The following is a 15,397-nucleotide window of genomic DNA, read 5'->3' on the forward strand; positions in this document are numbered from 1 at the left end:
GCTAAAGGGCTAGTTTGACATCTTGGGAATACGTTTGCATCTATTTGCTTTCTGAGAGTTTGATGAGTGGATCAACATGTCTTTATTAATAATAATAAATCAGCACATTAGCTTGAATATTAGCATTAAACTCAATGTATCTCCAAAGCTGATACAGTCAATGAATCTTGAGTTCTGTGATGTAAGCCTGAGCGTGACAAGCCGAGTGTGAGACGTCTTAAAATGTCTGTGAGAGTTTCTCGTCCCTCGTCTTTAAATTCAATTTCAGATAAATGAGGATGATTTCCAATCCTGCAAGAAAGCAACAGGGAATATGAACCAGAATGAATTCTACTTGGAGGTCTCCGCTCGGCTAATAACTCACATCAAAGCCGAGGAACATCATGTGCTCCTACAGAAAACAACCCTTTTGCTTGTACTTAATTGAGCCAATTAGGTTTTTGAGTGCTGGGAGCGAGGAGCGCGACCCAACCGGCTCCAAATGAGCCGAAAGGAACAACGGAAAACACGCTCACTGTCCTCTGGTGGGTAAATCAGAATCATCCCCTGACGGTCAGAAAGAGCACATGTATTAACAGAAGATTACCTGGTAGACTGAGAGCTTCTCTGATATCTGCTCCTCAGAATCACCCCTCTCGTGCATCTTGGGAAATGAAGTCTCGATGCCTTTTAGCAGGGAGTCTGACCAGGTGCTGTCCTGCTCCCACTGTGACCACATCTGAGGCAGAGGAAGAGATGTTATAAGAACTATTCTGTGATTATTAGTAAGTGATAATTCTCAGTCCTGATGGTTTTGAGTAACTTCACCTGATTTGTTCTTGATAAATAAACTGCACTCCATGCACTACCTGTAGTTTCTCCTCCATCCTGATCCCTCTCTCCAGTCCGTGCTGCTGCAGTCGGGCCACCTCCCCCTGCAGGCCGGTCACTACACCCTCCCACCTCTGGAGGGCGCTCTCTGGGACTCTCTGGGTCAGGTACTGCAGGATCTTAAAGTGCTGGCTCAGGAACTGGAAGAACTTCTAACAATAAGAAGAGAATGTCATGATTAGAATGTTATTTTCTTGATTACATGCATCACAAATGACTGTGAGCTGTGTTTCCTGTCTGACCGTGTGGCTGCTGAGCTGCTGCTGGAGCTGAGCTCTGCTGTGGAGCTCTGAGTCGGGCTGCTGTGTGAGACGTTCAGAGCCCAGAGCGAGCAGCTCCTGCAGGCTGAGGACCAGCCGCTCGTACTGCTGCTGCAGCTCCACGCTGCTCCTCAGATCATCAGCGTGGGACCGGACTCCACCCAGAGCACCATCCAGCTCACCCTGCAGGGAGGAGACGGACAATATCAAGATTTAAACATGTTTGCGTGCAGTTTCCCTGCACGTGACAAAGATACAGCAGCTAGCACACCTGCAGCTGTGTGGCCTGGTGGAGGACAGCAGCAGGCAGGTTGTGTCTGTCGGCCTCCTGCAGCAGGGAGCTCACCTGCTGCACCTGCTGCTGCAGAGACTCCTGCACCTGAACCACCGCCTGGAAGAAAAACACACACACACACTTTGACAGTTGAAAAACTTTGCGACTGCATTTTAATGCACTCGTCTGAACACGTTTACTTTTCTGGCTGTTCCTCAAGTTGCGTACAAGTGTTGGGTAACATTTTCTATTCCTGTTCATAAAACTGTGTACTGTACTTGTTTCACTCCTTCTACAACACTTGACCTTTAAGAAATACCTTTTTTAAGATTGTCCAAAGAAGTTAGTTGGCGATTTATTTCATGTCAACTGATGAATCTCTGCAGCGTTTCGCTCTGATCGCTCTGATCATGAGCGGCTTCTTAAAGGGAAACGTCTCCGGGGAAACAGTACCTGATGTTGTTCGTTAAGGCGCGTGGTTCCACTGAATTCATTAAGTATTTGGCGAACGGTCGTCTGGTTAGAAGTGAAGGCTGCATGCAACTCATTTAGTTGAATCTGTGGGTTAAACACACGACACTGGTTCTTTAGACAACAGGGGTTTTATTTTGAAGAAACTCTAGGTTGTATAAATATGTTAAGGTAGATGTTACAGGACGACTCACACAGTAAAGATAATACAGTCAAGATAAAAACATTATTTAAATATTTCAGGGTGGATTAGCGCGTGCTGACTGGTGCAGTTAATCAGAGTTAGCGCTGATATCTGACCTGCTGCTTTGAATTCTCCTCCCGCAGGTTTCGGATCTGCTTCTCGGTGCTGCTCAGTGCAGTCAGAACCACAGGAAGCACTCTGCACACGTCATCCACACACTGCTGACCGCACGCTGACCCCAGCACTCTGCTCACCTTTGACCCCTGAGAGGCCAGCTCACTGCGAAGCGTAGCCAGCTCTGCAGACAGACTCTGAAAAGGAAACCCCAAACACAATGGCTGATGGGTAAAGAGAGATGGATCGTGACATCTGATGAACAGCAGTGTCTCCTATCTGATCTGGTTCCAACTTAATAATTTGCATTTTTCCACAATTATCTGCTGAAACATTTTTTAACTTTCTCTCTCAGTGGATTAGTGTTTGTTGGTGAGTCACACCTGCAGTTGCAGCAGCCTCAGCTGTGCTTCTTCCTCGTGTGTCACCCCGACAGGTGAGTCCAGCAGGGGGATGATGGAGGACAGAGACAGGGACGCGCCGTACAGCACATGAAACAAACCCTCGTCCAGCGCCTGATGGGAGCCGTCCACAGGAGACGCCTGGAGACAGAACGGTAGTCGAACTATTAACACCACGACTGAGAAGGTTGACACAGATTCATGATGCCTGTTTTTAACAACACGACTCAGGAGGAAGACGATGAAGAGGGTGAGGTACGAGACACCTCTTCAGGTCGTGAACTTCCGGTCGTGACTACACGACCAGCAGCTATCCAGGAGTCACATCTCCCAACATACACATTCTGCCTGCACCTGATCCCGGCTCTCGGCGGCCGTGTGTCCCAGCTCTCTCAGGTGGCTGATGTGAGTTTGGAGCTCTTTCAGGGTTTGTGTGCCAATCATGCGTCCTGCTGTTCCATCACTACGCCTCAGAGATGAGTCTGTCACCTTCAGAGAGAGAGAGAGAGAGAGAGAAACACACAACTTTCATCAAACCCTGCAGGAGTCCCCATCACACCGAAGACACAACAAAGTGCCTTCGGCTCAAAGAAGGTGATAATCAAGCGCGGCGAGAACAGCGATTTTCTCTCTTGTATTTGAAGCGTGATAATCAAGCTCTTCAGCTGTCACGATGAAGGTCTTACCTCGGAGGGAAGACGCAGCCAGCTCTCCTCCGCTCTCAGCAGCCGACTGTGGAGGCGATCCCACTTCCTCTGAGCAGAGTCGGCCTCCACATCAGGCTCAGCAGGAGGACGCCTGCAGGGAGACAAGAGGCTGAAAATTAACTCCATCTTTCTTTCTTTCCCTCTTTCTTGGAGGTATACTTTTAAACTTAGTGTCGGTTTCTCTCTGGAAATTGGAAAATAAATGAGGCTAACATGTGTCAGTAAATGGCATTTCTTACTTTTTTATTCTATTTTAGCCTTATTCTGTTAAAGAAAGTAATACTCACAATTTAACTCACTGATTTTGATTCATCAGGAGTTATAAAAACACAAAACTATGAAGGACTTCATGGATGAATTTGAATAAAGGCACTGCATTACCATAAAAATGTAATATATCTTACATGCAGTGATATTAAAATGTACAAAATGTGATATAATAACAGAGTGGTGATGCCGTACGTTACCTGTGTGACACCTGGTCCTCTGAGTCCTGGCTGTGGAGTCGAGCTCGGCTGCCCTGCCTGGCGATGGCCTGAGTCAGTCCTCTCTGCTCAGTCAGCTGCTGCTCCAGCTCCTGAACAACACACACACACACACACACAGTTACATCTACACAACGTGCACAACTTTAACATACTCCTGTAATAGATTCCTAACATGTAAGATGCTTGAATTCATGGGAAGAAACACATGGATAGATGAGGAGTTCTGATGGTCTAATAAAGCTCGACTGGGTTTGACGACCCTGCAGTGAAGCAGTCAGTCCGGTACCTTCTGCTGCTGCAGGCTGCTCTGCCGCAGGAGTTTGTTCCTCGGTGAGGAGAAGATCTCCTGGACGCTGCTGCTGCGCTTCAACTTGGACTCCAGGTGGCGCTCTGGCTGAGGAACGGACTTCTGAGGCGGAGACAAAGAAGAGACATGAAAAGGTTTATTGGTGTCAGTTGCTGTGTCTCAATTCAGGGTCTGCATCCTTCAGAGGAGCATTTGAAGGCCTCACAAAGGCTCCTCCAGATGCTCCTTCTTTTCCCTGTTTCTGGAGGATGCACCGCTACGATCCTTCGTGACCTCACGTATCCCAGGATTCTTTGCGCGTCCGAAAAAGAAGAAAGAAGTAGAGAAAATGGCGACATCGAGTGGCGTAGATCGTCACTTCTCGCGGGCCTGGGCTGCTGAAATTGTGACGTAAGGGTAAAACATCTGGTGACACAACCAGGAAATGCTCCAAAGGCTAGACCGTCACATTTAACAACGGCTGACGAGGTTAACAAGGTCTCTCTGAAGGACTCGCCTTCAAAGACCGCAAAGGCCGAGTCCTTCAGAGGATGCAGACCCTGAACTGAGACACAGCACTTGTGACTTCGCTGCAGTAGTTTTCATCATCAGTGCATAAAGTGGAGTTTGTTATTGTGACTGCTTCAGATATCATGTTTTCTTTTCCCACCAAAGCCACTTGGACTTAATCACAAACAGACTTCTGAGCTGGTTCAACCTGGGACAGTAACACACTGCTGACACAGATCCAGACAGGCCGTGTTCTCAGCACTCAGACTCGACAGACTTTCATTTTCTATCTGTAATATTCTTATCAGACTTGTGAATTTTACCTCAAAGACTTGAAAACAGCTCTGCATCACACTCACATGTGTCAAACTAAACAGAGCTGCTTCCACGCTGAGTGGGAAACCTCTAACGAGGTGCTCGTGAGTTTGTAATGGTTTATTTGCAAACGTGTTAATAATTATCAGGGAGCGACGTTACGCCACGTGGAGCGTCTGATCTGCTGTCTGCAGCACAAACACCTTCTAACTCTGTGAAATAAATACAAGTTCATGAGAAAGAAAGTAGTCAGAGAGCTGAGGTGGACCATAAGGCAGCAGAAGGTTTATTTTGGACTACATCTTTAACACTGATTGTTTCCTGTGTCGTTGAATCTCTGGAGGTGCAGACAGTTCGTACCTGTTCCTGAAGCTCTCTGTGAGTGACGCCTCTCTCCTCTCCCTGTCGGTCCTGCAGCAGCTGCTGGAATCGGACCAGGTTGGCCTTCAGGAGCTCCAGTTTGGATGAGAGCAGCTCGGCAGCTTCCTGCTGGGATGCCACAGCTCCCAGTTCATCCTGCTGCAGGTCGGCGGCGGCTGCCAGGCCGAGAGCCGACAGACCGGCGACCTTCTGCTCGATCTCCAGGAACATCTCCTGAACATGAACACACACACAGACGTGAATCACAGGGCAGCAGCTTTAGTTTGAGAGTTGTTGTGTGAACGCGTCTGAGGTCAGTTAAAGCCGCACAAAGCTTCATATTTAATGTTTCAGTCGTCTCTGTGATCGAGGCTCTCCAGCAGATTTGAATGAGACACGTGATCTCATCAGTGTGTTTTTGTTTGCACACAAAGCTTCATTCAAACCTGACGTGTGACTGAGTTTATCTCCTGAAACTTTAATGGAGGCTCCGGTTACACTCTCAGGGTCAGCGGGGAGGAAAATACCTGCAGGAGCTTTGAATGAAGCTGTGAGGGCTGGAAACTACTATACGACGTTTTGTAAATATCCAACAGAAACTGGTATGAGACTAGCAGTGCGTCGGCCGTCTCCTGCAGCCTGTTTTCATGTGTTTGTTCTGTCGTCAGGGCGCTCTGAGCCGAGTTTAAACCAACAACATTTGATTTCTGACGTCCTGATCTGTGTTGTTTGGTCGCCACCTCTGCGGCCACGCTGCGCCCTCAATGCAAATACAAATACAACGACCGACGTGCTGTTTGTTAAACTTTGTCCTGCTAACGACCACACAGACAGACAGACACACAGACAGACAGACAGACAGACAGACAGACAGAGAGAGAGGCTGATAATTAACTAAATATTTAAAAAAGGAGAGAGTGATTTCAGAAAAGTATTACTTTTAAAGGTATTTACGTTTAAGGGCATTTAGCAGATGTATTAAAAATGTTTGATATTGAAAGAAGGGTGCTTTGAGTTAATGTTCACTGAGCCGTCTGACCGTTAGAGACTCGAAGGAAACTGTAGAGGTCATAAAATCAGAACAGGTGACGTTAATGAACTCTGCTCACTGAGACTCACCTGACAACAAGGAAGTCACACTAACACAGAGCAGCGGTTTATGATGTAGTTTAGTGTTTAAATTTTGCTGACACACGAATAAAAAATCGACTTTATTCAAATGAAGACACATTTTCTTTAAGTAAAGTCAGTTCTAAAAGTATTTGGCTGGCAGGACAAAAAGCAAAACACTATTTTTGAGATTGTTGAGTAAATATATCGTGTTAAATATCATTATTAATCTATTCCAGGACTTATTATTGTTGTTGGATGAGCTGCCAGACACTGAACATGACTGTGTTCAACTTTAACTGACTGTCCTCGCTGATGAACTTTGACTGAACAGAGTCAGACGTGTGAACATCTTACATAATCTGAGACAGAAATAAAAACATCCTCGGAAGGAATCTGAACCTCTCAGATGCCAGAACATGTTTTAAGATCTTAATTAAGCCGCAAGAAGTTGGAAAAGTGTCAAATTCTCTGAGTGACGCCGTGCAACCCGACACGTCTGTGAGGTCGGATGACTAGAGCAGCGACCTCTGACTGCTTCTGCTCTCAGCTGCTTGTTTCTCACAGACACAACAGAAGAAGATTATCATCAGGCTGTAAAACTAGTTTAACTTCTCGGTTCCTAACTCGACTCTGAATGAGTGTTTCTGTAATTAAAACTCACCTTTGCTTTGTTTGTCTTTCATTGACACGTCCTAGATATTAGTTGCTGCTATCTTGGGAATAGGAGATTTAATAAATGGCCAGAAATATGTAGACACAGTCGGTAAAGAGACAGCTTCATACGATAATATTTTAAATAAATGTATCAGTGAAGAGATGAACAGTGTGTGCTGGAATGACTCTTTTTCTCTGGAATTAGATTATTTGGGAGGATTTGAGTCTGAGCACCACAAAAGAAAAGATAAAGCAAGCGCTGTGCATGTTTAATTATCTTAAACCTTTCCAAAAAAGTTCAAACCCAGAGAAATCCTAGTTTCACCCAAGGCAACAGTGCGTTTTATCTCGTCTGGTGTCGCTTTAAGTTTGAAGGAAAGTCAGAGATTGAGCGAACAGGACTAAATATTACTTTGTGTGAACATTTCTACCTGAGTGACATCAGTAAGATTTTAATCTTGTGTCTTGAGGCCTCTTGACACGTGACATCATCAACATTTTCAAGGTCTTTTAAATAAATCTATGTTGGCTGAAATCTATGCAGAGGTGAGAAGTTTTCACTGGAGCGTGAAGGATAATTTAGGTACGCAACTCAACAACATTATTTAAAAAGGTTGTCCTCACTTTGAAGACATATTGATGCAGAAATGTTGCATATTATATCTTTAACTGGAACAAAAGAAGTCATTAAAATGTTGTTGAAACGAAAGTTAAATGCAACCTCGTTATCTACAGACATTCACTCTTTGACCTGACTTGGCCTGGTTTTAACTCACTGCAGATACGAGCTGAAGCTCCTGGGCGTGACCTCGTCCCCCTGGTGGGCGGAGCTTACCTGGCAGGTGAGCAGTTGCTGCTCCACGCCGTCCTGCATGGTCTCTGAACCGGCAGCTCCGGCAGCTACCAGGCTCCTCTGGGCTTTCTGCAGCCACAGCTCCAGCTGGCCGACTCTCTCCAGGCACACATGGAGGACACCTTCACTGGGCCGGGACCCAGCTGAGCGAGGCTCCTCCCGGGCCTGGGACACAAACACAACACACCCGGCTGAACCTCTGTGCTCCAGGGTCACAGATACAGAGCATGGAGGGCGGGAGGAGGGAGCTGAGCTGTCACTGTAGCTGTAACTCTACCTGAACCGGTTGTAGCTCTAATATTTAAACAGATTCTCCTTCTCACACTTCCAGCCTCTTCCCCTGCCTGGTTATCTCTCTTTCTCTTCTCCCTTCGCTCTCACACTCTCTCCTCTTTCTTTTCCCTCTCTGCTCCACCCACCTGTGGCAGGAAACCACTTCCTGGAGCGGTGGCAGGGCTCCAGTGACAGCGACTCTTTATCACAGGAAGAGCGAGAGAGAGTGACAGAGAGAAAGAGAAGAAAGAAAAGAGGCCTCGGGCTGCAGCAGGGGTGGAGCTGAGTGAGCAGTAAACACAAACACTTCATCTGACCGCTTGTTTCACCACAGCCTCATCTAGTGCTCCTCTTTTTCTTCTCTTGTTTTCTCTTTTGCAGACTGAATTATGAGCTTTTTGCACCGTGCATGTTCAAACTCACGACGCATCAAATGACAGCAGCCAGCAACCGACTGAGGATCTGACGCAGCTTTAACAGGAGGGGAACACCAAGAGTCAATAAACCTGCTCTGAACGTCAGCGTTAATCACTCGACTCGACCGCTCACAAGACTGTGAAGTCACTTTAGGCTAATGTGAATATAAAGAGCCGTCTGTTTGTTCAGAGAGAGTTTTTCTGAGACAACCTTTATGAGGAAGTTTATTTTTAGTCTCTTGTTCTGTTCAGTTGCTTTAATTGCTCCTTCAAATGAATAACTTGTGCATGTGAAACAGTAAATCCTGCTCTGAGAATAATCTGGCCGCTCCCTTCTTTGTTAAGTAGGGCGGCGAAACATCAATACAGATAATACAAAGTGCGGTTAAACAGTCAAGACTTGGAGTTTATGTATTTATCTCAGTCGAAGTTAAATATATAAACTGGACAATTTTGTTATTCAAGCACACGGATTATTAATTTGAGTATAAATAACTGAATTTAAGCGACTGAATGTCTATTTCAGAAGAAGAAATTAGATTTCAGGTAAAATAATCTGCACATTTATGAAAACATTGTTGTAAATCTGCTCCTCCTGATGCTCTGTGTGAATATACATTCACAAATATAAATGCAAAATGTGCATAAAATACTATGAAGGTGCATCAGTAAGAATCAGCCATGTGGCATTTAATACTTTATACAAATAGGAATAGGGCGTACCACCAGAGAACTGCTAACTGCCGCCAACTCAGCTATTATCTAGTTAGCTCAGTTAGCTGTGCAGCTAGCGGTCACATTGGCTGACTCTTGGAGTCTTGGTGCTGCTGAACTCCAGTTGTGTCAATTCAGTCCATCAGTGAGTTATTTCTATGCAACCAGACCCAAGACTCCTGCACAGTTAGAGGGTTAGGAGGAGGACGGTGCTTTTGTTCGTGTTTCATGCTGGAACCAGTTGGTTTCTGGCTTTTTTTCCGCTGATGCTGCACTGTGGTTAAGAAGCTGCGTATGCATGTGTCGTGTCTGTGGTTGCTGCTGTTTCTAGAGGACTTCTATATTTTACCAGAACTTCTCCAGATGTTGGCAGAACTTGGTTTTCGAGACGTCCCCACTGAATCGACTGCTGTCCATCTCACCGTTTTCTGATCTTACGGCTCTAAAGTCAAAAGTGATTGCGTGTCTCTTGTGTATCAGTGTGTGAGCTCCTGACACAGAGAAAGAGAGACGGAGGAGTGGATCACTGATGTGGGTTTATTTGTATTTGTGCTCTCGTTTGGATATGTAGACAGAATGGAAAGAAACAAGTGGAACAAGGTACAAGTACAGCACATGCCATGTAATTTAAGACATCTCAGTACCACTGCTTACAGGGGAAAACCTTCAATCTCCAAATTTGGCAGCTTCTTTGGTGTTTTTACTGTTTTTAAATTGAGCTTGATAACTTGCTGAAATGAAAAATGAGCCTTTTTGGACCATTAGAGTACAATCCTTAAACTACATTTGGAGTTATGTGGTTTTCACCTGCCAGCAGCAGCGTGTTAATCAGTAATCATGTCAAACCAGTGCATTTTCATGGCCAACAGTCATTGTAGAAAAGGGAAAAGGTCATCTTTCTCCAATACTCTCTCCTGCTGCCCGGCAGTGACTGAGCAATTAATTGAAGTACTAATTACTCAGTTAATCAATCAACTCTGTACAAAACCAATCAATTATCAATGTTCAACTTGTGGAAATACAAATAGCAGATGCATATAAGCAAGCAGACAAGAGTTTATTTCAACAGATCTGCATTTGCTGGCAAACGAGCTCAGCTGATAAATGAAAGGCTGATAATTGTAAACTATTTTAAACCACCAGTCCCTATATGATACATTATAAAACATCATTCACAAAATATGTCTATTAGTACACTTTGTTTCAGCTTTTTTTTAATATAAAAACATATTAACCATCACAATTAAGGTCCATGCAGAAGCTTATTACAGACTGTTAAAAACTGTCCACCCCACATGCTGAATACTATCAGTCTGCTCTCAGTTTTTGGTAAAATATTAACCGTCACCCTGACAACCACTTCTCACATAGTTGCAAATAATGTGCTGCGTCGTCTTTTACCACACGTCAGTGGTGACCGCTTGTCAGTGACTCGGCAGAATTACTCTGAGGATGGGCGAGCTCAGTAGTCCTTCATGTAAACACACATATAAACTTGGAAAAACTACATCTTTGGCACACATCACTCAGTCTTTTCCTCTATTTTGTTTCGTCATAATGCAGAAAAAAACACTGATAAAGGATTAAAATATCTAATGTAAACAAAATGTCCACAGCTCTGAACTGTTGGAAGCCAATATCTGGAATTCTCTGCCATGTAAATGCACTGAAGGTTGAGACATTTCTAGAAGAACCTTACGGTCTAGGCAAGAAAATTTTAGGTGATCTAGACTCGGTTCTAGGAAAATTAGTGTCTTAGGTTTTGGTTCTACAAGGAGGTAAGAAATCTGAGTTTGGTTCAGGACAAAATGGGTTTAGGAAAAAGTGTGAAGCAAGTTCCCGGTCTTGTGCTACAAGATTCTAAAAGAAGACTTGAAATTAAGTCCAGATTCTAGAGAGGACTACAAGAAGGATGAGATCTGATGAGTTCTGAGGTTTGGCAAAGGGAGCTCCAGAATGGTCCAAGGTTGAATCAAGAAAAAAAGCTCTAGAAGAAGCCTTGTTTTTAGGAGACATGCCGTTCTATGGTTGGAACTAGAACAAAAAATAGGGCGTTCTAGAATTGGGTGTAGAAGAAATTGGCGTTCTAGGTTTTGCTCCAGCAGATTTCTGAGGTTCTGGTAAGTAAACTAAGGCTGGATTCTTGAGAAAACTTGGAAGTTTTACATTTGGATCTACAAGAATTTGGGAGATCTAACACCGGTTCTAGATGAAATTGATGTTCTAGATTTAGTTCAAGAAGATGTTTCCTGAGGTCTGATTGTAGCAGAGCTCTACAGTTGGCACTACAAGACACAGGGAGCTCTAGATCTGTAGATCTAGACGCTATAGAGTTGATCTACAAGAACTTGGGCACTCTAGGGGTTGTTCAAGAAGATTTTAGATAGTCTTGACATCTAGGCTTGACTCTAGAAGGCACAGGGAGTTTCACAGAGACAGATATGGCCACTCAAGAACAACCCTTGTTTCTAGGTGGCTATTATGTTCTGCTGTTGGATCTAGAAGAAGTTAAAAGAACTTGGTTTTCTAGATTTTTTTCTGAAGTTCTAAGGCTCTGTGGTGAAAACATTCACCTTCAAGAAAAAAATCAAGGGTTTTGGTTTCCTAGAAGAAGATATGACTGAATGAACAAGCATGCTTCCTTCAGAACATGGCTCTAGACAAAGCTGGAAAATTCGATGCTGAGATCAAGAAGAAGTGAGAAGTTCTAGATCTAGGAGACTACACATTTCTGCTGGGCTCCAGGGTCGGATTTGGAGAATTTTACGGTGGAGGCAGTGTTTACCATGCTCTGAGGCAGGGACTGAGTTCTGACAGTGCCCAGCGGTTTTGATAAAGCTTCAGATGAACTTGCTTCTGTGGTGTCAGTGGGGCCCTCAACATCCTGAAGAAACATGAGCAGGGTTAGAAGATCAGTCAGGTCAGTCCGTTAAATACACTGATCATTTAGCGTACAGGGTTACTATGACAGATAAGGAAACACACAGTTAACTGATACACTCTGTTACGGAATTATAAATCATACTGTTATTCACATATTTGTGTTATCTGCTGTATCGTAAAACAAATTCATTGGCTGTCACTGACAGTTTTCAAGTCTTATTACAGGATTTACCATGAATGTGAAAGCTGGCACCAACAATATAATAAATAAACACATGAAAGTTAAGCCTACTGATTTTCTATATCTTTGTTATTGTCAAAAAATCCAATGTTAAGACTAAAACCAACAATGTGTATTATCTGATTTCCATCCCTGCCTGTGGTCCAAGCCTGCTCCTGGTTCTACGTAAATCTTAAAACTTGGTAAAAGATATCAGATATACAGCTGCAACATTAAAAGAACTGACAGGTTAAACAAATAACGTTTAGCATCTCATTACAACGTGATGTTCTGATGGGAAAGTTTGGGTCCTGGCACTCATGTTGACGCCACTTTACACGCACCACCCAACCGAACAATGCTGCAAACCAAGTACACACCCGAATGCCGCAGCACTCCCCAATGGCCTCCGAATTCCAAAGAACTCAAATTTGATCAAGCACCTGTGGTACCTGCCATCCATATAAGTCCGATCCATACGGAGGCCCATCATGCAACGCACTCAGATGACTCAAAAGATCTGCTGTCAGTGCCCTGATGCAAGACACCACAGGACACCCCCAGAGATCCTGAACCGAACCCAACGGTTTGACCTCCCTGGATGCTTGAGTGGTTGGGATTAAGGGAAATTGAGGGAACCATTCTTTAAGCAATTCCTAAGCAGTTTTTGTGGATGGCCACAACCATCAGGCCACAAAGACGTGTTTGGATGGGTGGTGCATGTCAAGTGGCAACCAGTGAATGCACGGCGCCAACGTTTCCCAGCAGAATATGAACAAAATGATCAACGTTATTCATTTCACCTACTTGTCTTTTCAACGTTGTGGCTGATCTGTGAATATCTTGCATTTTTAAAAATGTTTAAATTATTTCCTGAACAGATACCCACCAGTTTAAGCATTTACTCCAATACAACAGCATTTATTTTTGTATAAATAAACTATAGTATGTGAATGTTGTTGAATGTTTTTAAATGCTGCATAGAAAAATGGATATATCAGGATTTGGACACTTGTTAGTAGGATCAATTCATTGTTGGTTTTAGTCTTTTGATTCGACCAGAGCCAGTGATGGTGTCTGACAGTGTTGAGAGTTGACTCACCGGTTTCTCTTCTCCAGTCTGTTCAGTGCTTTGACCACTGGCAGCCTCGGTCTCTAATGGGACAGTCACCATGGGTTCCTAACATCAACAATGCCAAATATTAAAACAGTCAATATACACACAACCAAAGCAGAATGCTAAATGGTTTTCAGAGAGAACGCTGTTGTTAACCTTTAATGACTTAACAGAATTGAGTCGTCTATGGTAGCTGTCAAACACAAGGTACTGTTCAATACTGCCCTCTAGAGGAATAACAACAAAATCCAGAAACAGATGTGCAGGGAGGTTGAAGTGGAACACATGGATATTGACTGAAGAGATGTATTAAGGATCGGGGAACGGTTGGAAGCAACAAGCAGCTGAAATCTTGAGTAGGGAGATGGTAGTAGAGCTGAGGAGTTCATTGCCAGCAGGGATGTGGAGAGCAGAGTGACCCAAGTCAAAAAGGTAAGATTATAGACGAGTAGTTTCATCAATTGAATCTGAACAAGATCAAGTTTTAGGTGTATTTGGTGGTGAACACCTCCCACTACACTGTGAGTAGCTGAACTTGGGTCACAAGGATCTCTAAGGGGAAGAAGAAGGGGAAAGAGAGGGTGGACAGATAAAGAAAATGGATGACAGATTCTTCCACGGCAGCTCTCGATCATTGTTACCTCTGGAGAAGAGCCCAGGAAAGTATCCCAGAGCCACCAAAAAACACCTCCTCCACCTTCTTCCATTCTGTGCTCCTCATTCCCTTTTTTCTCTGCGGCTTCTTCAGCCTGGAGCACGCCTTGATGCTCCCGCTGCTGACACGGAAACACGCTCATGTGCAGAGTCACACAGTGGGGTGGGGGGGTTGAGCAAAAGTGCATCTGGGACACTGAGCTGTAAGCTGATTCGCTAACGACTGCTGTTGTTTACTTTTTGGAGTTCAGGTGTTTCAGCCACACTCATTGCTAAAAGGTACATACAGTATAATTCAGCAGACAGCCATGAAGTCTCCACAGACAAACATTTAGGATTCAGAATGTCTCATCAAGAGTTTAGTAACGTCAAGTGTTTCACTGTCAGAGGATATCACCTTAGTCAGTTTGTGAAATTTCTGCTCAATTAGATCTGCCCCGGTCGACTGTAAGTGATATTGTGAAGCTGAAGTGCCCGGAGCAACAACAACTCAACCACGAAGTGGTAAACTGGCAAACTCACAGAGCGGGGCCAATAAAACCCGATCATCTCACTATCACTCACTGCACACTTCTAAACTGTATCTGGAAGCGACATCAGCACATGAACTATGACCCGGGAGCTTCATGAAATGGGTTTCTATGGCTGAGCAGCATCAGCTGGAGTGAAGCACGCAACAACTGGACTCCAGAGAAGTGGAAATGTGATGAATAGCGCCTCACTATCTGGCAGTCTGATGGACGATTCTGGGTTCGGCGGATACCAAGTTTACACTACCTACCTGAATGAATACTTCCTACTTTAAAGGCTGGCTGGATAATGGTGTGGGGCTGTTTGTCAGGGCACCAGATCCTACAGGACACATCTATGAAACGGCTGCCAGAGATTTTAATGGCTGTTCCAAACAACGTTTGTGGTTCCACCAGGCACGCCGACGCTCAACCCAGCCAAGAATGTGCACCGAGTTCTTGACAGAAGCCGCGACAATGCATAGAGCATCTAGTAGATTTTCAAAGTAAAACACCCGACACAACACACAACACACAGTCAGAATTAACATTAAAAAAACTCTTTTAAAACATACAAACAAAGAAAAAATGTAACTTCGTAGCCTAGTCACTCGTCGTAGAAGCACAAATGTCAAGGAAAAATGACAAAATAAACCAAATCTGTGCACGTCAACAGTATCAGGCAGGCATGACCAGCTGCTATTGATCCCCAGCAGGATTTGAAGCTGGTGGAGGACAAAACAGAGACGTG

General features: G+C 44.3%; 1 protein-coding gene and 1 long non-coding RNA gene across 2 annotated transcripts in view; one reads left to right on the plus strand and one right to left on the minus strand.

Annotated features, from left to right (window-relative positions):
* The window catches only part of syne2b (spectrin repeat containing, nuclear envelope 2b), a 111,570-nt gene that overhangs the window by 34,918 nt on the left and 61,255 nt on the right, over positions 1-15,397 (minus strand). The window contains exons 78-93 of the mRNA XM_030443159.1: positions 14,125-14,259; positions 13,469-13,546; positions 12,049-12,147; positions 7,843-8,025; positions 5,241-5,474; positions 4,056-4,178; positions 3,749-3,858; positions 3,261-3,372; positions 2,929-3,063; positions 2,557-2,715; positions 2,176-2,370; positions 1,858-1,962; positions 1,402-1,521; positions 1,113-1,313; positions 849-1,022; positions 587-718 (exon numbers count right to left, since the gene is read on the minus strand). Coding sequence (XP_030299019.1) covers positions 587-718; positions 849-1,022; positions 1,113-1,313; positions 1,402-1,521; positions 1,858-1,962; positions 2,176-2,370; positions 2,557-2,715; positions 2,929-3,063; positions 3,261-3,372; positions 3,749-3,858; positions 4,056-4,178; positions 5,241-5,474; positions 7,843-8,025; positions 12,049-12,147; positions 13,469-13,546; positions 14,125-14,259 — 2,295 coding nt within the window. The remainder of the gene's footprint in view (positions 1-586; positions 719-848; positions 1,023-1,112; positions 1,314-1,401; positions 1,522-1,857; positions 1,963-2,175; positions 2,371-2,556; positions 2,716-2,928; positions 3,064-3,260; positions 3,373-3,748; positions 3,859-4,055; positions 4,179-5,240; positions 5,475-7,842; positions 8,026-12,048; positions 12,148-13,468; positions 13,547-14,124; positions 14,260-15,397) is intronic.
* LOC115597335 (uncharacterized) lies at positions 1,312-3,530 on the plus strand. Its single transcript, XR_003987071.1, has 2 exons — positions 1,312-1,641; positions 2,203-3,530. It is a non-coding gene; the product is annotated as an uncharacterized LOC115597335 (long non-coding RNA).

This window comes from Sparus aurata, chromosome 16 (assembly GCF_900880675.1).
Source record: "Sparus aurata chromosome 16, fSpaAur1.1, whole genome shotgun sequence".
In the NCBI taxonomy this organism is placed as follows: domain Eukaryota; kingdom Metazoa; phylum Chordata; class Actinopteri; order Spariformes; family Sparidae; genus Sparus; species Sparus aurata.